General features: G+C 49.5%; 2 protein-coding genes across 2 annotated transcripts; both read left to right on the top strand.

The window, feature by feature from the left end:
• On the top strand, positions 3,120-7,442 carry SPN (sialophorin). Its single transcript, XM_005697697.3, has 2 exons — positions 3,120-3,864; positions 4,213-7,442. Exons 1-2 carry the CDS (start codon positions 3,689-3,691, stop codon positions 5,666-5,668), a joined length of 1,632 nt encoding a protein of 543 aa, XP_005697754.2. The 5' UTR covers positions 3,120-3,688; the 3' UTR covers positions 5,669-7,442.
• Positions 10,959-25,870, top strand: QPRT (quinolinate phosphoribosyltransferase). The gene is made up of 4 exons (XM_018040916.1): positions 10,959-11,078; positions 23,701-24,236; positions 24,968-25,099; positions 25,173-25,870. Exons 1-4 carry the CDS (start codon positions 11,066-11,068, stop codon positions 25,389-25,391), a joined length of 900 nt encoding a protein of 299 aa, XP_017896405.1. The 5' UTR covers positions 10,959-11,065; the 3' UTR covers positions 25,392-25,870.

The following is a 26,108-nucleotide window of genomic DNA, read 5'->3' as shown; positions in this document are numbered from 1 at the left end:
GTTTTTGCATTTGTTTGCTAGGACAGAAGGGATCCTTCTCGGTGCATCATATCTGGAGCCTCTTGTTGGGTTTGTACTATCACTGGTGATGTGAACTTTGATTGCTCTGGTAAGATAGTGTCTGTTAGTTTTCTCCACTGTAAAGTTGCTACTTTCCTTTAATGAATACATAGCTTGTTGACTATAAATACATAGCTTTAACACTATAAAAATACCCTATGTGCATGCCACACCTCCCTGCTCCAATTTCACCCAGTGGTTTTAAACATTCATTCTTATCTGAATCCATTATTATTATGTTGGTTGTAAACTGGTCTTTTTTGTCTTTATTATTAGTATTTTTAATATCTACTTATTTGGCCACGCCAGGTCTTGGTTGTGGCAAGCGGAATTTTTTTTAGTTACAATGTACAAATTCTTAGTTGTGCCCTGTGGTATCTTAGTTCCCTCACCAGGGATTGAACCCATGCCCCCTGCAGTGGGAGCTGGGAGGCTTAACCACTGGACTGCCAAGGTCCCTCTTGTCTTTTTGATACTAGTCATTCTGACAGGTGCGAGGTGATCACCTCATTGCAGTTTTGATTTGCATTTTCTTGATGATTAGTGATGTTGAACATTTTTTCATGTGTCTATTGGCCACCTGTATGTCTTCTTTGAAAAAATGCCTATTTGAGCCCTCTGCCCATTTCTATTCTTTTTGATTTTTCTTTTTCCTCTGCCCATTTTTAAATCAGACTTTTTTGTTGTTGTTATTGAGTTGCATGAGTTCCTTATGTATTTTGTATATTAACTCCTTATCAGATGCATGATTTGCAAATATTTTCTCCTATTCTGTAGGTTGTCTTTTCATTTTGTTGATGGTTTCCTTTGTGGAGAAGCTTTCTAGTTTGATGTAGTCCCATTTATTTTTGCTTTTAATGTCAAATCTAAAAAGTCATTGTCAACACCAATGTCAAGGAGATTATCATCTATATTTTCTCCTAGGAGTTTTATGGTTTTAAGTCTTACATTCAAGTCTTTAAATTATTTTGAGTTTGCTTTTGCATATGGTGTGAGAAAGTAGTCCAGTTTGTTTCTTTTGTAAGTAGTATAGTTTTCCCAATACCATTTAATGAGGAGGCTGTCTTTTCCCTATAGCATATTCTTGACTCATTTGTCATAAGTTAATTGACAGATTAATTAATCATTTAAGTGTGAGTTTGTTTCTGAGCTCTCTATTCTGTTTCATTGATCTATGTGTCTGTTTTTATGCCAGTGCCATACTGTTTTGATTACTGTAGCATGAGATACAGCTTGAAATCAGGAACAAGATAGTTCTTTGGGTTCATCTTATACTTTCCAGGCTCCAGCCCTGGGGTCAGCCATTTTCCAAGGAGCCTGGTGGAAGAGGCAATCCCCTGCAGCCCAGAGCATACTTGCACACTCTTGCTATGTGTGCCTATGTCCGTGCATACTCAGTCTCTAAGTTGTGTCCCCCTCTTTGTGACCCTATGGCCTGTAGCCCACCAGGCTCTTCTGCCCATGGAATTCTCCAGGCAAGAATACTGGAGGGGGTTGCCATTTCCTTCTCCAAGGGATCTTCCTGACCCAGGGATTGACCCCTCATTTGTATTGGCAGGTACATTCTTTTATCACTGAGCCACCTGTTAAGCCCACACTCTTGCTGATATGCCAACAATACATGATCCTGGCCGTTCTACATCCAGGCAGTTTCTCAAGGTTGTGTTGACAGTGAGTAACGCTGAGGGATGAAGTAATGTCTCCCTTCAGGACAAAGGGCAAGTTTGCTTACCACCTACTCAAAAAGAAGGAAATTCTACAAGCTCAGAGTTCCTCAGCTGTGGGGCAAGTCTCTCCGTGTTCACCGCTGTGCGAATCGGAGGGGCGGGGGGGGGTGGAGAGGGGGGCGCGGCGGGGTAAGCGGAACTGAAGCAGACGCAGCGCATCTGCTGTTTGCTGAGTGATGAGTGGTGGGTTTCTGTGTCTCTGACTTAGGAGTCTCATGTCTTTGTCAGACTAATTCGTTAGCTTGTGAGTTAGGTACAGTCCCAGGCCCTGATACTGGCCTGTTTTGGTCACATGTCATGTACATGCATTAGTACTTGTACAACATAAATATCCCTGGAGGAGGAAATGGCAGCCCACTCCAGTATTCTTGCCTGGGAAATCCCATGGATGGAGGAGCCTCGCGGGCTACAGTCCATGTGGTCATAAAGAGTCGGACACGACTGAGTGATTGAGCACAACATAAATACCAGTTTTGATTTTTTTGAAAAAGAACGGTTAAAAAGGAAAAAAAATCATATATATATACCAAAAGTCAAAGCTCTCAAATTAAAGGAAAGTGAAAAAACAGCAACCACCCAAAGAAGAAAATAGAGAACTCTGCTCATTCCTACCCAACAAAATTTGTTAATCCCTCTGTAGATATCTTTTCAGTGTCTTCCATGTAGATTCCCACATTTTTATTAGTCTTTTGCAAAAATAAGATCATAGCATAATGGGAGGGGGCTCAAGAGTGAGGGAATATATGTATACTTAATAGCTGATTCATGTTGTTGTACAGCAGAATGCAACGTGACATTGTAAAGCAATTATCCTCCAATTAAAATGAAAAAAAGAAGGGTGCTTTCCTGGTGGCTCAGTGGTAAAGAATCCACTTGCCAATGCAGGAGGCACAGGTTCGATCCCTGATCTGGGAAGATCCCACATGCTGTGGACCAACTAAAGCCCATACACCACAACTATTCAGCCTGTGCTCTAGAGCCCCGGAGGTGTAGCTACTGAGCCCATGTGTGGCAACTACTAAAGCCCACGTGCCCTAGAGCCCGTGCTCCGCAACAAGAGAAGCCACCGTAGTGAGAAGCTCAAGTACCACCCCCTGGAGAGTAGCCCCGTGCTCGCTGCAACTAGAAAAAAGCCTGTGTAGCAACAAAGACCCAGCAGAGGTGAAAGTGATTAAATAAATACAAAGTTTCAAAAATTAAAAAAATAAGATCATAGCATGCTGCTGCTGCTGCTAGGTCGCTTCAGTCGTGTCCAACTCTGTGCGACCCCAGAGCCGGCAGCCCACCAGGCTCCCCCGTCCTTGGGATTCTCCAGGCAAGAACACTGGAGTGGGTTGCCATTTCCTTCTCCAGTGCATGAAAGTGAAAAGTGAAAGTGAAGTCGCTCAGTCGTGTCCGACTCCTAGTGACCCCATGGACTGCATATTCAGTGCTCAATAAGCACTTTGATTTAGTCAGGCAGTCCATGCCTGGGGCTGTTGTGGTAACCACCCCCAGCTTCTTGAGAAGTCCAGAGCCCACCAGGAATTTCACGCAGCCTGCAAAGGCTCTCACTGCCCCCAGCCAGAGTCAAGGGCTTCCTCTTGCCCTGGTATTTCCTGGGAGCTCCTGGGGCAGAAGACGTGCTAGCCTTGGGGGCGCACCTAACAGCCTGGGGACCACAAAGGCAAAGGAAACCGCCTTCCCCTCCCATCTCCTCCTCCACACCCCTTTGTTTTCAAGCACCCATCTCCACCAGCTCTGCTGTGACCCCTATACCTGTTCCAGAGTCACCAACTTGCCATCCCATTTTCCAGTAAAGATCTAGGAATCCCCATTCCAGAACCCACCCACCATCCCCACCTGCTGCAGCTGAGACCCCAGAGCCCCTGTCATCACCTGGGACCCTCAAAAAGTGAGTGATGCCTCTCTCATCACAGGGCAATGTAGGAGCGGGGAGGGTGGGGCAGGATGCTGGAGTGGGTGGAGCCAGGGCCACTTCCTTTCCCCTTGGGGCCCTTGACCGCCAGTCTTGCCCCAGCTTCAGGAGGAGTTGGAGCAGCCTGGTCGCAGCCCTGTGCCCTTTTCAAGTGAGCTGGTAAGTAGTGGGATGTGGTGGGGCAGGGGCCTCGGTGGACCTGGGAATGTGCCTCTGGCTGGAGAAGACCTTGCCAGATAATGTGAAAAAAGGACCAGGAGCCATCAGAGCTGCATGCGGTCAGGGCAGGGCAGGATGGGATGGCAATGGCTGAGGGGTCCTGAGGGATAGAGTTGATGGGGGTGCAGCCAGTATCTTGTTATTTCTGACACTAGTGAAAGCAAGGGTGGAAAAAGCCGTTGAACCGGCAGTTGGCAGGGAAGTGGGCAGGAGGGGAGGGCCTGGCTCGGTCCTCCCCCTACCCACAGATCCTTATGTGCTCTGCTTCTCCAACTTCCCCACCCTCAGGTCCCAACTCCTGCTCATGCCTTTTGCTTTGGAAATGATCCTGCTTCTCCTCCTCTTCGGGAGCATGAGGGCGGAAAACCTGACTGAAGTGTCTCCAAGCAGCTCTCCTTTGCGGATATCTAAACCCACAACATACTTTCTTTCTTCTTCGGTCTCTGGGAAGCTAACAGTCAACTCAGTGACAACCAGTCTTACAACAAAGACGGTCTCTAAGATGAGTGATAACCTTGAGCACCAGACTTTCCCGCCTTCCTATATACCCAGTGTGGTGTCCTCTCTTGAAACTTCCCCTGCTGCCAGCAGGGACAGTCCTGTATCTGAGTCAACAATCTCCCAGGAGGATTCAACCGAGAAGTCAGCAATGCCCATGAAAATCTCTGATACCCCCAGCATACCTGGTGTCTCAGTAATGAAACCTACAGGACTCCCTACTATGACTGGTGAAACCGTGGCAACTAGCCCTCTGGATACCTCCAGTGGGACCAGTGGAACCCCTGTCACCATGGCAACTAGCCCTCTGGAGACCTCCAGTGAGACCAGCAAAGTCCTATTAACTATGGCAACTAGCTCTCTGGAGATCTCTGGTGGGACCAGCAGACCTCCTGTCACCATGGCAACTAGCCCTCTGGAGACCTCCAGTGAGACCAGAAAAGTCCTATTAACTATGGCAACTAGCTCTCTGGAGATCTCTGGTGGGACCAGCAGACCTCCTGTCACCATGGCAACAAGCTCTCTGGAGACCTCCAGTGGGACCAGGGAACCCCTTGTCACCACAGCAACTAGCTCTCTGAAGACCATCAGTATGACCAGTGGATCCCCTGTCATCATGAAAACTGGCCCTCCTAAGACCTCCAAGGGGACCAGTGGACTCCTGGTCACCATGCCAGCTACCTCTCTCAAGACTCCCATGGGGACCAGTGGCCCCACTAGCCATGGCGTAACAACATCCAGCCCAAATACCTCCACAGATGTAAGTAGGAGGGACAAACCAATTCCAGCTCAGGGGACAAACGGCATCCTGCTGGTGGTTGTGCTCGTGGCCCTGCTGGTGGTCGTTGTCCTCGTGGCATCAGCCCTGTTGTGGTTCCGGCGGCAGAAGCGGAAGACGGGAGTCCTGACGCTGAGCAGAAGTGGAAAACGCAATGGGGTGGTAGATGCCTGGGCTGGGGTCGCCCGGGTGTCTGATGAGGAGGCCATGACAGCGACAGAGGGAGCGTCTGGGGGGAACAATGACTCTGATGGCCCCCGCAGGGAGGGGTCTGCCCAGCGACCCACACTCACCACTTTCTTTGGTAGACGGAAGTCTCACCAGGGCTCCATGGCGCTGGAGGAGCTAAAGGCAGGGGCAGCCTCCAGCTTAAAGGGGGAAGAGGAGCCGCTGGTGTGCAAAGAGGATGAGGGTGCAGAGGCCCCTACTTCTAATGGGCCAGAAGTGAGAGAGGTGAAGACCCCTTAATGCTCAAGAATCTCAAGGCTAGAGTTTAGAACCATTCCTGCTTTTATCACCTTCCCTCCCATCATCACCAAGAGGTTGATATCCAGCCTCCTCATCCGTCACCCAGCATTTTCACCCAGCGCTCTTTGGATTTTAATACAGCATCTTCACCCTCAATCTTCATTCAGCTTCTTAACCCTGGCTCTTTTAGCCAGCATCCACCCCCAGCATCCACCCCCAGCACCTAGACCAGGGCCTACACCCACTGAACACTTGCAGATGGAACGAATGAAACTTCCTCATCAACCCCTACTTCTCCCCATCACATTTTCTCCACATTTTGGTCCTTGAAACTAGCTGCCGAGTCTCTGGAAATGCCAAACTTCCTGGATTGATGATTTCTCAGCTGATTCCCCACAAATATCAGGGAAGAAGGAATTGGCAACCCAGCAACCTCCCACTTCAGGATTACTCTGGAAAGTACATAATGGCCCCATGGATTAGGACATTTGTAGTAGATTAGCCCATGAACTGCCTGTAACTCTGGGTGCCAGTGGTCTGTGCCAGGCTGGCCCAGAGCATGGGCTGGGTGGCGTCACCTCGGGGTGCTTTCAGTGTATCTGTGACAGCCCCAGGCCCCTAGACTGGCCCATGGTCCCAGCTGCCACACTCCCCCCAACTCTGGATGGAGGCGGCCAGAGGCTTCGGTTGTTTCTCCTCCCAAGAGCAGAGGTGAGAAGTTTCTGGGCAGGTGTAGTTCTTAGAAGTCTTGGCGTCTGCGTGGGTCCACTCATGCGTGCGGTTTGTGTGCAGGAGGCAAGGACTTGGTGATGTTGTGAACGACAGTGGGGAGCAGTACAGACAGTGTAAGGGAGGGGCAGGAAAGGCTGCGGAGGCTGGGGAGATGCCACCCTAAAGAGGTGCTGAGAACATAGGCACCCTTGTCTTTGCTCAGATGGGTGGGGATGGAAAATTTAGTTCTGTCTGGCCTGGCGTGAGAGAAAGACTGCATGTGTGACTGAGTGTCGTTCTTCAACTCAGCCTCAAAGTACCCCGTAACCTCTACCCCTATCCCCACTTCCCCCCCCACCCCTCCAGCCACACCCTCCCCCGCTTGCCACCCCCTACTCTTTCATCCATCATCCCCTCCCCTCCCCCCACCACCCCTCCAATGGGCACACTGAGTCCCAGGACTCACTGATGCTGTTACCTGTTCAATGTGTTTGTGAGAGAGGGAGCTGTGACAGGTCCCAGAAGCAGGAGCATCCCTGTGGCTCTGGGATGGAGAAAAGGGGAACAGACCCAGCTGCACTATCTCTGAGACCAGCCCAGGCCAGTGCCCTGGGCACCACGTGGACCCGGAGGCCGTTGGTATTTCCCCAGAACAAAGAGGATTTTCAAAGAGGAAGTTGTTAAGAGGAGCAGTGACCAAGAGCAGACGTACTGACCTACAAAAGGAGAGGCCAGGGGACACCATGGTGGTGTGACTGCCAGGTGGTTTGGATCGGAGGGGATGTGGGAGACTGGGAGAGGGCTGGGTCAGACAGTTCATGGGAGGGTGGGGGAGAGATGGGGAGAGAAGTGGCGGAAAGTGGCTAGGGACCCACCCAGAATTGTGCCACCCACACCTGGGGAAGCAGGGGTGGAAATCTAGTCTTCCGCACACATGTCTGGGTGCCCTTTTTTTGTTTTGGCCATGCCGTGCAAGCAGGAGGGATCTTAGTTTCGCAACCAGGTACGGAACCCGTACCCTTTGTCAAAATAAATAAATAAAAAATAAAATATTTAAAATACTAATTTTGTCCTGATGGTAAAATAACATTTTTCCTCTTTTGCAAAATTGCCAGCACTTTCTAGTATCTTAAATAACAGAATACTTCACACACCCAACCATATATGGTATTTTATTCTTCATCTTATATTTTAAAACGCATGTTCCTATTTTATTTTCAAAAGCGCACATTATAATCAGTTATAAATACAGCTTTGTCATCCAGTGCAAATTCCAGGTGGAAGAGGATTTTGGTCTTGAAAAATCTAGTCATGTAATTCACTTCTCCAGTCAGGAAAAGGGTCTCAAAGTATATCTCGTTTCTAAAAGTGGATATTTACACTTCATTTTCCTCTGCATCCATAAGTCTGCTCCTGTTTTGGGGAGGTTTGGGGTCCAACCATTAGCCATCAGAAAACTCAGGCTATTCTGGAGATCGTCTGTGTATCCCCAGCAATGAGTTGCCAGTGGGTGTCTTCAGGACAGCTAGCCAGACCATGGCCAGACCTGGGGTGCTTAGCAAACCTGCCTGCCCAGCTCATGTCTTCAGGACAGCTAGCCAGACCATGGCCCAGATCCCCAGTGCTGCCAGCCATGGAGAGGGCCACATACTCACTCCTGCATTTGCGCATGCTCCGCCTGAAGCCCGCCCACTCCCCATCTTGCCCACCCCACACGCATCTTGACTTCCCTCCAACCTCCTCTTAACCATCAAGATGTTGCTCAAATGTCACTGCCTTTGTGAAGCCGCCCTCGCTGTCTCCATGCCCAGCACAGGGTTTCTCCTCCACTCCAACAGTGCCTCATGTGACAGTAAGAACAGCTGGGCTGTCATCATGCGAAGGTGTCCCCTGTTCCTGTCGTCTTTATGACTCCAGATTCCGGAGCCTGGCATGCTTACCTAATGTGTGTTTACTGAATGGAGGAGTACATGAATGAAAGAATGAGCAAACGATGTTTTCACGTAAGCCATGGCAGGATCAGATGTCTTTTGACTTTGTTTTTTGCAGGTACAAAGTTAATTATTAGAGATAGCACAACAAGTGGGAGAGCACGTAGAGAAACAGTTTGTTTAGTTAACACAGAAGCAAGGCAGAGATGCTCACGCAGAGAGGAAGGGTGGGGGTGTCCCCCCTGTGAGGAGGAGCCAGATCAGTTTTTTGACTGAAATTGGCATCCAGGAGCATGGCCTGAAGGCAGTGCGACCGAGATGGGAGCATCAGCCTAGTTCAAGTTAGATAGGGTGGGAGTCTGGTCTAAGGCAGAAGAAGAGGTCAGGCTTGAAATATATTTATCCAGAGAATAAGATTTGTGGAACTAATTGACTATTGAGATGATGAGAGGAAGAATGAGGTTAGACTCCAAGGTTTCTGTCTTGGGAGATGAAGATGCTGACATAATTATGTGAAAATGCAGAGAGATGAGTAGTTTGGGGAGAAAACATGAGTATTTCTGTACTTATGTATTTATTTATATTTTGCCTGCTCTGCACAGCTTGCAGGACATCAATTCCCCAACCAGGGGAATTGAACCGCAGGCCACAGCAGTGAAAATGCTGAATCCTAACCAGTAGTGACCAGGGAACTCTCCATGAGTTTGTTTTTAGAACTGTCAGGAGGGATGTTAGAAGTAGAGACCTGAAATTTTGGAGGGATCAGAGCTGGAGAAATAAAGAGTCATCTGAGTTTGCATAGCAATTTAAATAGTGGCACTGACGGATAAATGCATAAACTGTATCATTCATTGTGTAGAATGAGAAAAGGAAGAGCTGTGGAGAGAATCTTCTTGTGTTAGGGCAAGCTAACTGCTATTAATAAGCAACTGCCAAATCTCAGGGGTAGAACTCAAAAGAAGCTTTTTCTTGCTTATGCAACAATTTAGTGTTGGTATTTGGAGGGCAAACTTCCACGAGCTCACTCAGGGACCCAGGCTCCTTCTATCTTACGGCTCTGCCATTCCTAGGGAGGATCATGGGAAGGCTGGAAGTGGCCTGTATCACTTTTGTTCACATTCCACCGGACAGAATTCAGTCACATGGTGGTCTCTTTTCCCGGGAGCTGGAACATGTAGTTTAGCTGTGTACTCAGGAGGGAAGGGGCTTCCCAGGTGGCGGGAGTGGTAAAGAATCTGCCTGCCATTGCAGGAAGAGACATGGGTTCAATCCCTGGGTCAGGAAGATTCCCCTAGAAGAGGGCACGGCAACCTACTCCAGTATTCTTGCCTGGAGAATCCCATGGACAGAGGAGCCTGGTGGGCTACAGTCCATAGGGTCGCAAAGTTGGACATGACTGAAACGACTTAGCATGTATGCTCACCAGGAGGGAAAGAGGAACAGTCCTCGCCACACTGAGGGGACACCACAATTTGAGGAAGAAGGATCTGCAGGAGGCAGAAGAGAGCCTTGAGGAAAGAAACCAAGAGAAAATGACGTCTGGGGGAAGAAAGGGAGAAATGGTTCGGAGAAGGGCTGTCAGGAGCTAGCCTGGGCTAGACAGAGGCAAGCAAGGATGGAGGCGCAACAATGGAGCTCGAGCTTGAGCTCTTTCAGTTTTGTGCCGCAGGACCCTTGCTTGCCTCACGCGAGTCCAGTCTCTGCTGGGGTCGAGTGCCGCCCGCAGAGGCAGAAATCTGAGAAGGCTGGGAAGAGGCCAGGGTCTAGCAATCAGTCAATGGTCCCAGCAACTTTAGCAGGTGGTTCCGATGAAGAAATGGAATCTCTAGCACTTCTGGAACAGGAACTTGCCTGAAGTCCCAGTACCATAATTGGCAGTTTCCTGGTTTTCTTGTTCAGAAGCCCGGCTCTAATCTGTTCGGGGACCTGAAAGTACTTTGGGAAGAAGGAAGGGAAGGGAAGTGGCTATTTGCTGAGTTTCTACTCTGTGTCACCCGTGGAGTTTTTCACTTGAGTGTCAGCTGAAACCATGAGGATGGTATTACCCCCATTTTACAGCTAAGGAAATGGAGGAACAGAAAAAGGTAAAGAGGTACCTGAGATCAAAAACGGTGGATGTAGGATCTCCCCAGTGCACCATCAGAAAGGCTCTCCAGGGGCTTCCCGGGTGGCTCAGTGGTATTAATAAAGAACCCACCTGCCAATGCAGGAGACACGGGTTTGATCCTGGATCTGGGAAGATCCCACACGGGGAGGAGCAACTAAGCCCGTGTACCACAACAACTGAGTCCACGTTCCCTAGAGCCCGAGCTCCGCAACAGGAGGAGCCACCGCAACGAGAAGCCCCTGCAGTGAAGCCAGAGACTAGACCCCGCCCACCGCAACTTGAGCAAAGCCAGTGAGCAACGAAGACCCAGCACGGCCAAAACTAAATAATAAAATTATTATTATTTTTTTTTATAAAAATGCTCTCCAACCCTCGGAAGGAGCACAGGCCCTGGGGCAGGGCTGGGGAGGCTGGTGACTGGCAAGAATAGGAACCTTCCGCTCAAAGAGGAGAGGACTTCTGAGCTATTGTGGCTGAGTGTCCTGGAGGCAGGAGGGAACCCCAGACAGGGGCAGGGCTCTGGTGGGGTGACAGGGCTGGTCAGACTGGCCCCACCCACCTCCCTCCAGCAGCCCCACCCCCAGCTTCCGGCCTCTCCAAACATTGAATCCAGCAGTGGACACACCAGTCGGCCAGCTCCAAGCTCTCATGGACCCTGAAGGTAAAGAAGCCTCCCAGACCTCTCTCCCCTGTGTCCCTGCACCACCTTCTGCCCCCCTTTTGCCCATCCCCGCATCCCATCTCGCCTCCATCCCCAGCCTTCCTCCTCCGAGATCGAGTCTCCGCTGGACCAGCTACTCTCTTACCTACCCCTGTCTCCCTCCAGTCTCTCTGACCCCAAGCACTCTTTTCTGCCCTCCAAAGGCCTCATCTCACTCTAGTTTCTCTCTCCACCACGGGTCCTCATTTGAGCTCTGGGGAAGAAAGGGGCTTGACCTCTGGGAAATTCGGGGATGGCCTAGAAGTGGCCACATCTTTGGGGGTGCTGAAGGTGCAGGGTAGTGGGAGGCTGGAGCCGCTCCGGACTTTGTCCCTCGCTAACAACTCTGCAGGAGTGAGGCAAAGTCCTGTCCCATGCACCGCGAGGGCGGGGGAGGGGGCCTGAGTCCTGTGAGTCCTGGGATTCTAACACATGTGAGGAGTGATGCCCAGAGGAGGCTGGATGCAGGATGGCACAGGCCAGGCTTTGGAGTCAAAAAGCCTCCTGTTCGAATCCAACCTCCACTAGAAATAGGCTGTGTGACCTTGAGCCAGTCACTTGAGGTCTCAGGGCCCCATTTCCTTGTATCTGCAAAATGATAATACTATTAATAGTTTCCTGCTCCTCAGGTTGGGGATGGGGGCAGGGAATGACAGGAACATGGAGGGCTCCCTGCAGCTTCACAGTCCTCTCCCCAGGCTTCTCCTTCCCCAGCTCTGGCCTCCCTCTCCCGGTCCAAGGCTTCTTCAGGGCCCACACCTGGCCCCTCTGGCTTGACCGTGGAACCAGCTTTTGGGGGGTCAAGACCAGTTCTTAGTTTAGAAATTATCTCAGAGGACTTCCCTGGTGGTACAGTGGATAGGAATCCGCCTGCCAATGCAGGGAACACGGGATCAATCCCTGATCTGGGAAGATCCCACAGGCCGCGGACTCCTAAACTCTGTGTGCCCGGAGCTACTGAGCCTGCGTGCTGCAACTACTGAAGCCCGTGGGCCTAGAGCCTGTGCTCCCGACAAGAGAAGCTGCCACAATAAGAAGCCTGTGCACTGCCACCAAGAGTAGCCCCCCCGCTCACTGCAACTATAGAAAGCTGGTGTGCAGCAACAAATACCCAGCGCAACCAAAATTAAGTAAATAAACAAATTATTATTTTTTTTTTTAAAGAAATGATCTCAGAGTTAGAGCTGGGGTTCAGGTCCCATCCCTGCCACCAGCCAGTTGTGTGACCTTGAACAAGATCCTTAGCCTCGCTGTGCCTCAGTTTCCTCATTGGGTCATGTGAAAACAGTGCCTACCCTCGGGTTGTGGTGAGGATTAAATGAGATAATACACATCAGGTGCCTGGTACAGAGATCACTCAGTGCAGTTACACTGGTGACGGCGTTGGGTCCTCACCAGCTCCGAGGCCACCCCATTTTGGGGAAATGTGCTTGGTGTGTCTACTCAAACTCCTCTGGTGCCACCAGCTCCATTTCTGTTCATGTCTCGCCAGCTTCCCACTCAGACCGGAAACCTCAGGTCACCTTTGACAGCTCCCTCTCCCTTGAACCCCAATATCCAGACAGTTGCTGTGTGCTGTGGATCTACCGCCACGTCTTTCTGGTCCTGCCTCCCTCTGGGGAAGCCTTCCTCTGAGTGGCGGCCTTCACGCATGAGGTGACACTGATGTTTAACCCAGCCAGAAGGGTTGGTGCTGGGATCATTGACCAGGAGTTCAGCCAGGAAGGAGTAGTCAGATCAGTGGGGTGAGGCAAAGGCTGGGGACGCAGAGGAGAGGAGGGGCAAGGACAGAGTTGGGCTAAAAGCAGATGGCAGGCTGGGACTTCCCTGGCGGTCCAGGGGCCAAGACTCTGTGCTCCCAATGCAGGGGACCTTGGTTCGGTCCCTGGTCAGGGAACAAGATCCTGCATACTGCAACTAAAGATCCTGCACACTGCAGTGACCAAGACCCAGCACAGCCAAATTTTATTTTATCTATTTACTTTTTAAAATATGAATTTATTTATTTTAATTGGAGGTTAATCACTTTACAATATTGTATTGGTTTTGCCATACATCAACATGAATCCACCATAGGTATACACATGTTCCCCATCCTGAACCCCGCTCCCTCCTCCCTTCAAATTTTAAAAGAAGAAGGAGAAGCAGATGGCAGGCTGGTGGCCAAAGTGTGAGCAGGGGGCGGAATCCCAGGTCTGGGGTGTGGAATGCAGGAGGCAGTCCCTGTAAACAGAGGTTCTCCCTTTGCCCTTTATCTTGGTTCGCTGCTTCCTTGCCTTGGAGAAGGAAATGGCAACCCACTCCAGTGTTCTTGCCTGGAGAATCCCAGGGATGGCGGAGCCTGGTGGGCTGCCGTCTATGGGGTCGCACAGAGTAGGACATGACTGAAGCGACTTAGCAGTAGCAGCAGCTGCTTCCTTGCCTAAGCTGTTGGCAGTAGCTTTGCAACTTATATCTTTCAGGGCTTCCCAGGTGGCTCAGACAGTAAAGAATCTGCCTGCAATGTGGGAGACCTGGGTTCAGTCCCTGGGTTGGGAAGATCTCCTGGAGGAGGGCGTGGCAACCCTCTCCAATATTCTTGCCTGGAGAACTCCATGGACAGAGGAATCTGGCGGGCTACAGTCCATGCAGTTGCAAAGAGTTGGACACAACTGGAGAGACTAAGCACATTACATCTTTCAAGAACCCTAGGCATGAGACTTCCCAGGTGGTCCAGTGGCTAAGACTCTAGGCTCCCAATGTAGGGGGCCTAGGTTTGATTCCTGGTCAGGAAACTAGATTCCACACACCACAGCTAAATATCCCACACGCCAAAACTAAAAAGATCTCACTTGTCACAGTGAAGATCAAAGATCCTGGGAGGGGCGGGGCAGGGGGAGGCTGCAACTAAGACCTGGCGCAGCATTTATTTAAATAAATAAATAAATAATTTTAAAAATCTTTAAAAAAAAAAAGAATCCTAGGTACAACTTGCACATGAAAACTTAAAAGTGCATTTTTCATCATGTGACTTCAGATCAAAAGTTTGATGAATTTGCCATTGCCTGTTAAGTGAGACCCTAACTGTTTCCTGTTATTCAGGGCCTGCTCAGTCTGGCCCCTTCCTCCCACTCAGCCCTCTCTCTCACCATGTGCACCTTCAGCTCCATAAGCCTCAGGCCTTCCTCTGCCCATCCAACCCCAGCCTTCTCTTACTGCTCTCTCCTTAAACGCAGGTCTCTTCTCCTTGTCTGAAGCCCTGTAGATTGTTTTACCACTTGCGTGACAGGCAATCCCCTTTGGTTCTCTTTGGAGGTCATTTCGCCTCTCTAGGGAGAGAAAGGGAAAAGAAAACTTTTTATCTGGAAGCCTGGGTGCTAACCAGCCTCTGTCTCCATCTGGTGTTTGCCAAATGGATCAACAAATAAGTAGATGGGAGAACAAAGCTGCCAGAGTCAGACCCCTGGGTTCAAAGACACCAGCTGAGTGGGTGTTGGCTCAGGCCCTTAACATGAGCCGCCCATTTCCTCCTTATTGTAACCCTGTGCTTTTTTCATGAAATTGACTCTCAGAGAGGTTAGGAAATTGCCTTAGGTCACCCAGCATGTAGGTGATGGAGCCGGGATTCGAATCAGGCATTTCCGACCATCCCCTCCCCTGCCCCCCATCCAGGCTATTCCTACTGCACCAGGAGACAGAACGCTGGACCCCTGGATTGGCTTGTAGAATTCTGTGAATAGTGATATAATAAATATATAATAATTAAAAAATAATTGAGTGAATTATGTGATAAGGTAGGATAAGTGAGGGGACTCTGGGTCAGCTTGCCTAGACTTATCCTGCCTTCACACACTTCAGAGCTGTGTGAACTTTGGGCAAATTACTTTCTTATTCAGTGCCTCAGTTTCCTTATCTGTAAAAGGGGGATAATAATAGTACCTACCTTATGAGTGTTGTTGGGAGGATTAAATGTATTAATATGTAGAAAATGCTTGGGACAGGGCTAGGGAAGGACAATATGTGTTAGCTGTTATTATACACGATGTCACTTCAGATTCTATTATAGACAAGTGATAGCAGGCACCAGAGTTTTAAGAAAAACTTATAAATGCAAAACCTTTACAACTGACATCTATTTAAATTTTTTTTTTCCAGTCAGTTGGGGAAAACCATCATCACTTGCTTTTAGTTGGAACATTTTGTCAGCCTCATATAAGTCACTGTTGTTCCAAGTACAAGCCATATGGTTACACACGGTTACACCCGGTCGTACATCAAATTAAGAACAGAAACTTGTGGTATTTGTCTTACATGCATTTGTAGAACCTGCCTTTGTGCCAGTTCATCAAAAGCAGGATCAAGTACTTATTACATGATTGGAGGAAAGATGCAGGGATGGGAGCTCTGATTCTAGCCCATTCGCTCTTGGTACCAAGCCACTGGCCAGTTAGGGCAACATAGAAAAATCAGTTAATAGGGATTCCCTGGTGGTCCAGTGGTTAAGAATCCACCTTGGAATGCATGGGATGCTGGTTTGATCCCTGGTCGGGAAACTAAGATTCCACATCCGTTGGAGCAACTAGGCCCGTTCACCACAACTACTGAGCCAAGCATTCCAGAGTCAAGCATTCCATTCCAAACCAATAGAGAGGTTTGTGTACTACAACAGAAGATGGCAAGTGCTGCCGTAATTAAGACCCGGCGCAATTAAGACCTGATGCAGCCAAATAAAGAATGGGGAACGTTTTTTAAAAAATCAGTCAACAATCCAGAATCCAGACGAGAATAGCAAAAGTGCCAGTGGTGGGAGGAGGGAGGAGGAATCTTCAAATATTCTGCCAGAGTCTTCAGTTTACCTGCATCTTTTTACATTATTTGTAAAGAAATAAATGCAGGAAATTTCCCCAGATGCTTTGTGTGTGTGCATGCTCAGTCGGTTCAGTCATGTCTGACTCTTTGTGACCCCATGGATTGTAGCCTACCAGGCTTCTCTTTCCATGAGATTTCCCAGGCAAGAATACTCAAGTGGGTTGCCATTTCCTCCTCCAGGAGATCTTCCTGACTTAGGGATCTAACCCTCATCTCTTCCTCCAGCAAGAGGCAGGCGGATTCTTTACATCTAGCGCCACCTGGGAAGCCCAACTCCAGCCACCCGCCCCACCCCACCCCACCCCCGCCCCGCCCCCATCCAGATGCTTCAGATTCCCTCAAAAACAGAGATGCCAGTTTTTTGAATCCTCTCCCTCTGCAGTGGAAACACAGAGTCTTAACACTGTACTATTAGGGGAGTCCCAGAGATGCCAATATTTTTAAAAATTCTGGAATAACCAGTGAAGAAAGTATTGCCTTGAGAGATCAAGGTGACACCTCACAGGGTCACACTATAATCTCTGAAGTTCAGGTGTCTTGAGAGACTATTTACATAGAACAACAGCGAGGATAAAAACGGGACAGACAGGGCTTACAGCTGTTTCCTCAGTGCTGCGACTTCTGCTCAGGCAGCTGCAAAAACAGCCTGCTTCTCTTGTGCAGTTCCTTTGAGCTTCAGCAGCTAATTAGGAGAGCCTTATTTTCAAAGCTCCCCACAGGAATTTCTGTTGTTCGAAATGCACAAGAGAGTTGGGGCTTAAAGAAATCCAGATGTATTTATTTGTTTTTCAGGAACATGCTGCATTTACAATAGCTGATCTTGCCTAAGAGAGCCAGACAGGAAGCCCTGCTGGAGGAGGCAGTGTGGTTCTAAAGCTAAAACTACCTTCTTTGGACAGGGAAGACCAGGGTCCACGCTGGTCATTTCCTTTTCTTATCTTCTAATTTTTTGTTTGTTTGTTTGTTTTGTTTTGCTGTAATGCATGGCCTACGAGATCTTAGTTCCCCAACCAGGGATTGAAACCAGGCCCTCTGCAGTGAAAGCACAGAGTCCTAACCAGTGGGCCACCAGGAAAGTCCTATTTTCTAGCTCTGTTCTTTAGGTAATTTCCCTTTGCATTTCCGAACCTAGGTTCTCTGTCTTAGTAACCTCTACCATGAAGAAGGGCAGTAGGTAGGATTTGTGACTTTGTGTATATATACATATATAGGCTTCCCAGGTAGCTTAGCTGGTTAAAGAATCTGCCTGCAATGCAGGAGACCTCCGCTTGATTCTGGGTCAGGAAGTTCCCCTGGAGAAACGATAGGCTACCCACTCCAGTGGCCTGGAGAATCCCCACGGACAGAGGAACCTGGCAAGCTACAGTCCATGGGGTTGCAAAGATCGCGACTAAGCACAGCACACTACACATATATATAGCAAGTGCCAGGCATCTGGCGCTCACCAAGGTATAGTAGTCACACAGGTTCTCGTCCTGTGGTTCGGAAGCTCTCAATTCTGTAATGAATTAGAATTAAGTTACCACATTCCAGACCAGTTACATTAGAATCTCTGGGGGTGGGGCCAAAACATTATATACATTTGGCACAGCTCTCTGGATAATTCCATTGTATAGCCAAGGTTGAGAATCACTGCTCTATTCATCCTCCCCAAAAATTTCTTTGACCTTATCCTAAGCGAAGGTCCTCTCTCTCCTTTCCATTTTTATCTGTTTTACTTTTTCATTATAGAGAAACTTCAAATGCACACAAGGTAGATAGAAAAGTATGATGAATTCTCACATACTCATCATCCAGCTTCAACAACCACCAAATTTTGGCCAATCCAGTCCCATCCATACTCCCCTACCCTTTTCTTTTGGCGGTGCCACTCCGCATGTAGGCTCTTAGTTCCTTGACCAGGGATTGAACCTGTTCCCCTTGCAGGGAAAGGATGGAGTCTTAACCACTGGACTGCCAGGGAAGTCCCCATACCCTTTAATTTCTAACTTCCAAGACTATCTTAAAGGAAACCCAGGTCTCAAATATTTCCATACATAAATATCTCAATATTTTGTTATTTTTAAACTGTTTTTAAAATATAATTTGTTTTTGTATCACAACCATAACCCACTTCAAAAAATATTTCCTTAATGTTACCAAATACCCAGTCAGTGTTTGAATTTTTAACTGTTTCGTAAATGTTCTAATTTGATTTCCATTTGTTTGGTTGAAGTAGGATCCAAATAAGATCCATTGTGACTGGTTAGTATGGGTTTAGATTCTTTTAATCTTTGGTTTTCCTTGCAATGTATGGGTGGTGCTAGAGGTAAAGAACACTCTGGCCAATGCAGGAGACTGTAAGGGACTCAGGTTGGATCCTGGGGTTGGGAAAATCCTCTGGGGGAGGGGATGGTACCCCACTCCAGTATTCTTGCCTAGAGAATCCCATGGATACAGGAGCCTGGTGAGCTATAGCCCATAGGGCGCCAAAGAGACAGACCCAACTGAAATGACTTAGCACACATGCACGGAGAAGAAACTGGGCTATCTTCTAGAGACTTTCCTATGGTCTGAGTTTGGCTGGCTGTATCCCAGTGGTATGGTTTAACACATTCTTCTGTCTTCCAGTTTTCTTGTGAATTGGTGGTTGCGTTAGAAGTGTGATCTGATTCTGGTTGAGCTGTTTTGCCAAGAATATTCCACAGGTTGGGGGGTGTTCTGTACGGAGTGCCCAGTATCTGGTTGACTTTCCTCTTGATGTTGGCTTTTGATCCAGTCCTTGGATCCACCAGGTTACTAAGGTTGCAAAATGATTCCTGCCTTTTGGCAGAGTATTGGTGCTTGTTTTTATTTAAGTAGACAATTCAACGCTTTTTGGTAAATTTACCAAGTTATGCCACCATCACCAGACCATTTCCATCACCCCAGTAAGATCCCATGTTTAATTTTTGGCCCCAGACAATCACTCATCTGATGTCTTGTCTCTCTCCATTCGCCTTTTCTGGATGTTTCATATAAACCAAGGTATACAACAGGTGGTTTTGTGTGAGAACTTGTTCTTAACCTTTCTGTGCATCTGAATCCCATGGGGAGCATTTCCAAAACTTGGGTTCATGGGAACTGCCCTGGAAAGATTTTGATTCGATTGATCTGGGATGGACCTGAGCAGCAGAGTCCGGAAAGCTCCCAGGGGCTTCCAATGTGCAGCCCAGGGGGAGTGCCTTCCTTTCTCAACTTCCCTCCCCCGCCCCTCCCTTCCCATGACCATGTGGCTTCTGCCTCAGAAACGATCTTCCATCTGCCCCAACTCTTATCCCACCCCGCCCCGGCTCCTCCATTGGTTTCTGCCCAGTTCAGGGCTTCCTCACTTTCTGTCTGGCCAGTTGCCCCGGCCTCCTTTTGCCTCCCAACCCGTCTCCAGTTGATGGCTGAAGTGACCTTTCTGGAACTAAGTCATAATCATACCATTCCCTCCTTTAAAATTCTATGATGACTCCCAGGATTTGTCCAAAGTTCTCTGCTAATTGGTTTAGCCCCTTTTTCACTCTGGCCTCAAGCTTGAGACATTTCTCCCATGAATCCTCCACAGCCCTCCCTTACCTCCTTTATCTTCTTGCTTCTGAACCTCGAGCACTTGCTCTTTTGTGTCTTGCCCTCCCTCCTCCCCACCCTCTCACCCCTGCCTGGCAAACATGACTCATCCTTTAAGACCACTAAGACTCCCCGCTTCCTCAGGGACGGTTAGTCATTTCTTCCTTTTCTCTCTGGGTAAATGCTTCATTCATCCCATCAGCAAACACACCTGCTGTATGCCAGCGTCCCTGCTGTTGTTCAGTCACTCAGTCGTGTCTGACTCTGCAACCCCATGGACTACAGCACGCCAGGCTTGCCCGTCCTTCAGCATCTCCCGGAGCTTGCTCAAATTCATGTCCATTGAGTCAGTGATGCCATCCAACCACCTCATCCTCTTGCCCCCTTCTCCCGCCTTCAATCTTTCCCAGCCATCAGAGTCTTTTCCAGTGAATCAGCTCTTTGCATCCTGTGGCCAAAGTATTGGAGCTTCAGCATCAGTGCTTCCAGTGAATATCCGGGGTTGAATTTCCTTTGTGTTCTTGAGGATGTTAGAAATATAAACTCCCTGAATTTTCATAACAAGTCTATGGGGTTATCAGTGTTATTCCTATTACAGTTGGTACACAGAAGGTCCCCTGAAAGGTAGAGCCACCTGCCCAGGATCACTTAGTTAAATGTAATAGAAGAATATTGGAACCCATACTGAGTGGTCCTGGAGTCTGGGCTCTGATTCCTTTCACTGTGCCACCTCTCTGCTCAGATAAGTATCATCAAACACTTAATTTCAAACTAAACAATATAAGGGGACTTCCCTGGTGGTCCAGTGGTTAAGACTAGGCGCTGCCGATGGGGTGCAAGTTTGATCCCCGGTGGGGGAATTAAGATCCCACATGCCTTTCGCATGACCGAAAGATAAAAATAATGTGAAACTGGACTTCCCTGGAGGTCCAGTGGTTAAGAATCTGCCTGCCGATGCAGGAAACACGATGAGTTTGATCTTCAGTCCAGGAAGATTCCACATTCCTTGGGGGCAATTAAGTCCTCGGGCCGCAACTATTGAAGCCCACCGCCCTGGAGCTCATACTCCGCACCCAGAGAAGCCACTGCAATGAGAAGCCTCTAGGCACAACTAGAGAAAAGCCTTTGCAGCAACGAAAACCCAGTGCAGCCAAAAGTAAATAATTTTTAAATAATATGAAATTGTCAATATGCAAGCCGCACACTTGTTTGGGTCAGCGTGCCAGGCACTTGGGCTATAGCAGAAAAATCAGTGGACCTCTTGGCCCCGGGGAGAAAACACCAGCAGAGGATGACATTGACGGATGAACAAGGAGCTGCGTGAGCACATGACCTGGTTTAGGGGGTCTGTGAGAGCCCCCGGCCAAGGAAGTGATGTCTAAGGGAAGATCTGAAGAGGACTGAGAGGTGAAGGAGGCGTCTGGGGTGAGGGTGAGGAAAAGGACTTCAGGGGGCAGGAACAACCTTAGAATACCATAGGCGAAGGCCTGAAAGCTAAGAGAAAGAGCTGCCCATTCTGCCACCCAGCAGTTAGTACCTGGCACAGAGCTAGCGCTCAGCAAGGATTTGTCCAAAGAATAAATGAAAAATGGAAAGATGTCAAGAGAGCTGGCACTGATACAATGAAAGTGAGGCTTTGAGCGGGAGAGCGATCCACTTAAATTTCCGTTTTTACGGTTTGATTTTGAAAGTCAGGTTTAATGAGGTATAACCACAGACAGTAAAATTCACCCTTTCCTGTGTCAACTTCTATGAGTCATGACAAGTGCATCAGTACTGTAGCCACCATCATAGACAAAATCTAGGCCAGTTCAATCACACCCCCGGACTGGGTGCTGCTCCCTTTGTGGCCAGCCCCTCCCCCGCCCTCAGGCAACCCCTGTTCTGTTCTCTGTTGTATCATTTTGCTTTTTCCAGAACATAGCTACATAGATGGACTCAAATAACATGTCACTTTTTTTTTTGGCTGCGCTGGGTTTTCGTCACAGCATTCGGGGTCCCCTGCGTTGGAAGGCAAATTCTTCACCACTGGGCCGCCAGGGAAGTCCCAGCGTGTCGTTTTCTGAATCTGGCTTCTTTACTTAGAATAATGCATTTGAGATGTGTGCCTGTTGGGTGTATCAGTAGTTCATTTCGTTTTTCATTGCCAAGTCGAATTCCATTGTATACATGCATCACAGTTTGTTTATCTGATACTCACCAGTCCAAAAATTTAAATTCACTTTAAAAAGTAAATATCACAGCACCTGGGTCTGAATGGAGTGGGGGCCTTTGCATCCACCTCTGCCCTTTGTTCACTGGCCTTTTGCCTGGCTGGATTGTGAATGGTGGAGACAGGACTATGTCTTTTTCATTGACTTTGTTCCCAGCACCTGGCCAGGGCACAGCTGGTTCTGAGGAGGGAATGAGAAGCCACTTGGGTCGTTGCAGAGAAGAACATGGGGAAGGAAGGTCAGGTGCAAGCACAGAGATCTGTGGCTGGGGTGGGGAGGGGCAGGTGCTTGGTTTTGGGAAAGAAAGGCTGAAAAAGAAGGGCTTTGGGCTTCACAGATGGCTGAGTGGTAAAGAATCCACCTGCCAATGCAAGAGATGGCAACACTCCAGTATTCTTGCCTGGAAAATTCCATGGACAGAGGAATGTGGCAGGCTACAGTCCTCGGGGTCACAAAAAGTCAGACACGACTGAGCGACTGAGCAGGCATGCACCTTCTGAGAGTAGAGCAAGCCAGACCATCTGGCCTTAACTTCAACTTGGAGCAGGACTTCCTGGTGGTCCAGTGGTTAAGATTCCATGCTCCCAATGCAGGGGGTAGGGGTTCAATCCTTGCAGCGGCGGGGAGGACTAAGATCCCCACATGTGGCGTGGCCAAAAGACAAAATCTTCAACTTGGAGTGAAAGTAGGGGAAACAAACAACCCCCTTTACAGGCTATCGAATTGTCACCTCTGCCCACTTCAAGCTGAGTCCATCTGCGGCGCCCTCCACGAGGCTGTAGTTCTTCTCTTGACTAACAGATGGCAATGTTGCACCATTGTGTGGTCACCCCACTCATTTCAACAGACACAGGGGCCCTGCAAACCACCACTAAGGACCTCAGAGAACACTTTGTCCTTAACGCTTAGAGGGCTCGGCCACACTCCTGAAGCTCTGTCTCGAAAAGCAAAGGCTCAAACACAAGCTCCCCGTGTTCTTTCCTCCTTATACTACTCCATCTCTAGAGAGAAGGCACGTTTTGGAGGGCAAAGGTGAAGCACAGATGCCCATGACCCTGAGGCCCGGCTAGTCTCACTCTGCTGTCAGTTTGCTTTGTGACCTCAGTTGACTTGACTTTCCTTTCTAGTCCTCAGTCTCCACGTCTATAAGAAGCTGAACATCCAGCTTTAAAATTCTTGGTGCTCTGGAGAAGACAGGGATCGGAAAGACATACAGCTCATGTTCTCCTGGGAGCTTCAGCTAATAAATAACCCATCCTTCTATGAAAGGCAGATGGAAAAGCCACAGAATGACATTTTAGGTGGCTGCATGTCTCTTATAGTTGACAAATAGCTGTTGATCCAGCATTAGGTTTACCAGATACAATACAGGGCACTCAGTTGAATCTCAGATAACTGACAGACAATTTTTAAGAGAAAGCATGTCCTAAATATTGCCTAGAATATATTTATACTAAAAAAACTTTGATGTTTGTCAGAAATTTAAATTTTATTAGGAGACTTCCTGGTGGTTCAGTGGTTAAGAATCCGCCTGCCAATGCAAGGGACACAGGTTCGATCCCTGGTCCCGGAAGCTCTCACATGAGCCCGAGCACCCTGCAGTCCACGATCTGCAACAAGAGAAACCACCACAGTGGTGCCTGCGCACTGTAACTCAAGAGTAGCCCCTTGTTGCACAGAGATTGCACACAACAATGAAGAGCCCGTGCCGCCAAAAATAAATAAATACATCAATTTAACTAGGTGTCCTGTATTTTCATTCGGTCAATCGGGCAACATTGTTCAGCTTACAAGGCCTACCCAGTGCCTCAGCCCCTCTCCCAGGACCCCCAGATCTTCACCCTGACTGGCTAGTGCCCAATTCAGCCAGCGGTTAAATATTTTGACCATCACTCGACTATCAGAAAGGCAGCCAACATGTAATGCCATTCTCTCTCTTTCCCTCCCAGGCCTGGCGCGTCTGCTGCCTCCTGCCACTCTGGCCACCCTGGCAGACAGCTGGCTCCGAGAGGACTGCCCAGGCCTCAACTACGTGGCCTTGGTCTCGGGGACAGCCTCCTCGCAGGCGGTGCTGTGGGCCAAGTCCCCAGGGGTGCTGGCAGGGAGGCCCTTCTTTGATGCCATCTTTGCCCAAGTCAACTGCCAGGTCTCCTGGTTCCTCCCTGAGGGATCAAAGCTGGTGCCTGTGGCCAAAGTGGCCGAGGTCCGGGGCCCTGCCCACTGCCTGCTGCTGGGGGAGCGGGTGGCCCTTAACACGCTGGCCCGCTGTAGCGGAGTTGCCAGCATGGCTGCTGCTGCGGTAGAGACTGCCAGGGGGAACGGCTGGGCCGGGCATGTGGCAGGCACGAGGAAGACTACCCCAGGCTTCCGGCTGGTGGAGAAATACGGGCTCCTAGTGGGCGGGGCTGCCGCCCACCGCTACGACCTTGGCGGGCTGGTGATGGTGAAGGACAACCATGTCATGGCAGCCGGTGGTGTGAAAAAGGTGTCTATCTGTCCAGCTGAGCCCCTACCCGGGCCCTGCTCCAACCCCAGCCCCCATCACAGTCCTTCCCTGCTACCAGGGACCCCCAGCCACTCCTTGGTGAAACAGTGATGGCCTGGGGCCGGGTGGGATGTGAGACTCCTCGACCCCTCAGAGGTTCCATCTGTGAAGGGAGGGGTTGGACTTGCTTCTTCTCCAGCCTTCTTCAGCTGGTTGGTATGATGCTCCAGGGCAAAGGACAAACTATTGGAAGCCAGTGTTAATGACTCTACGACCTTGGGCAGGTCACTCGAACTCCCTGGACCTGTTTCCTTTATGTGAAACTGTGCTTGAAGACCTTTTTGAGTCTTAATATTCTGAGTCGATTGAACTCAGGTCCAAATGCCAAAGTGTGCTGAATCTGGCCTTTTTTTGCCTCACAAAAATGGTAATTTCATGTGGTTTCACCTAATGTGTGTGTGCTAATGTACAAGAAGCCATTTCCACGCCCCGTTTCCTCATGAACCCCAAGTGTTAGTCACTCAGTCGTGTCTGACTCTTTGCCACCCCATGGTCTGTGGCCCGCCAGGCTCCTCTGTCCATGGGATCCTCAAGGCAAGAATACGGGAGTGGGTTGCCATGAACCCCAAGCTCATTATCTGTCTGGAGCCTTTCGCGTGGCAGTCCCAGCTCACTTGCCCTGGGGCGGCCAGGTGCCACCCGGTCTCACTGTCACCCCTGCGGCCTGCCAGGCGGTGCGGGCGGCGCGGCGGGCGACCGACTTCGCCCTGAAGGTGGAGGTGGAGTGCAGCAGCCTGCAGGAGGCTGTGGAGGCGGCCGAGGCAGGAGCGGACCTCGTCTTGCTGGACAACTTCAGGCCTGAGGTGAGGCCGGGGCGGCTTTCTGGGGAGGGGCCGGGTCGGGGGCTCTCACCTCTCCCCGGTTCGTGTCCCGCAGGAGCTGCACCCCACGGCCGCCGCGCTGAAGGCCCAGTTCCCCAGTGTGAGTGTGGAGGCCAGCGGGGGCGTCACGCTGGACAACCTCCCGCAGTTCTGTGGGCCCCATATCGATGTCATCTCTTTGGGGATGCTGACTCAGGCGGCCCCGGCCCTCGATTTCTCCCTCAAGCTGCTTGCTGAAGGGGCCACTCCAGTGCCCCACGCCCGCCGCTCCTAAAGCCAAGGAGGCTACCCATGCAGTGGGATAAGGTGGTTTCATGGGACCCTCAAGGTTTCTTTAAGTCCAGCGGCCAACAGGACACTTTGGCGTTAGACTGTGCTGAGGCCAGCTCTGCCACGCGCTGCCTGGGGGACTGCGAAGGACTGACTTCACCTCTGCTCACTTCAGTTTCCTAATCTGTAAAATGGGTCTAATCAACCTTACGGACTTCTTGGGGGTGGTAATTAGCACAGAGTAAATGCTCAGTAAATGTTAGAAATTGCCATCATTCGTCTGTTCTAAGATGCCCTTTTTTTCCCCTCCACACACCGAAGTCGCCTTTAACTAACAGCGTCTAATGGTCCCTGTCAGACAGACATGGGTTGTCACGTAGCCCTTGTAGTCTGTGCATGCGGCTTATAGGTACAACATGATAACGATCTATGTGGAAATTAGTCTTCCAACAAGCATAAAATAGAAATTGTAAGTACTCAGAAGGGACTGGTTTGACAGTTTTCTTTTTGAGTAAGTGTGTGTGTTTCTGGGATTCCCAGGTGATGCAGACATAAAAGAATCTGCCTGCTGGTGCAGGAGATGCAAGACACATGGGTTTGATCCCTGGGTTGGGAAGATCCCCTGGAGAAGGAAATGGCAACCCACTCCAGTATTCTTGCCTGGGAAATCTCACGGACAGAGGAGCTTGGTGGGCTACAGTCCATGCGGTCACAGAGTCGG

The sequence above is a fragment of the Capra hircus genome, chromosome 25 (genome assembly GCF_001704415.2).
Source record: "Capra hircus breed San Clemente chromosome 25, ASM170441v1, whole genome shotgun sequence".
NCBI lineage: Eukaryota > Metazoa > Chordata > Mammalia > Artiodactyla > Bovidae > Capra > Capra hircus.
The sequence above is the reverse complement of the archived record's forward strand: the minus strand, read 5'-3'. Positions and strand labels throughout refer to the sequence as shown.

Coding starts and splice junctions, on each gene's coding strand:
- SPN (XM_005697697.3), top strand. CDS start 3,689: ATGCCTCTCTCATCACAGGGCAATGTAGGAGCGGGGAGGGTGGGGCAG. Junction 3,865..4,212: donor TGCCCTTTTCAAGTGAGCTG/GTAAGTAGTGGG, acceptor CCCCACCCTCAG/GTCCCAACTCCTGCTCATGC.
- QPRT (XM_018040916.1), top strand. Junction 24,237..24,967: donor CAGCCGGTGGTGTGAAAAAG/GTGTCTATCTGT, acceptor GCGGCCTGCCAG/GCGGTGCGGGCGGCGCGGCG. Junction 25,100..25,172: donor TGGACAACTTCAGGCCTGAG/GTGAGGCCGGGG, acceptor CGTGTCCCGCAG/GAGCTGCACCCCACGGCCGC.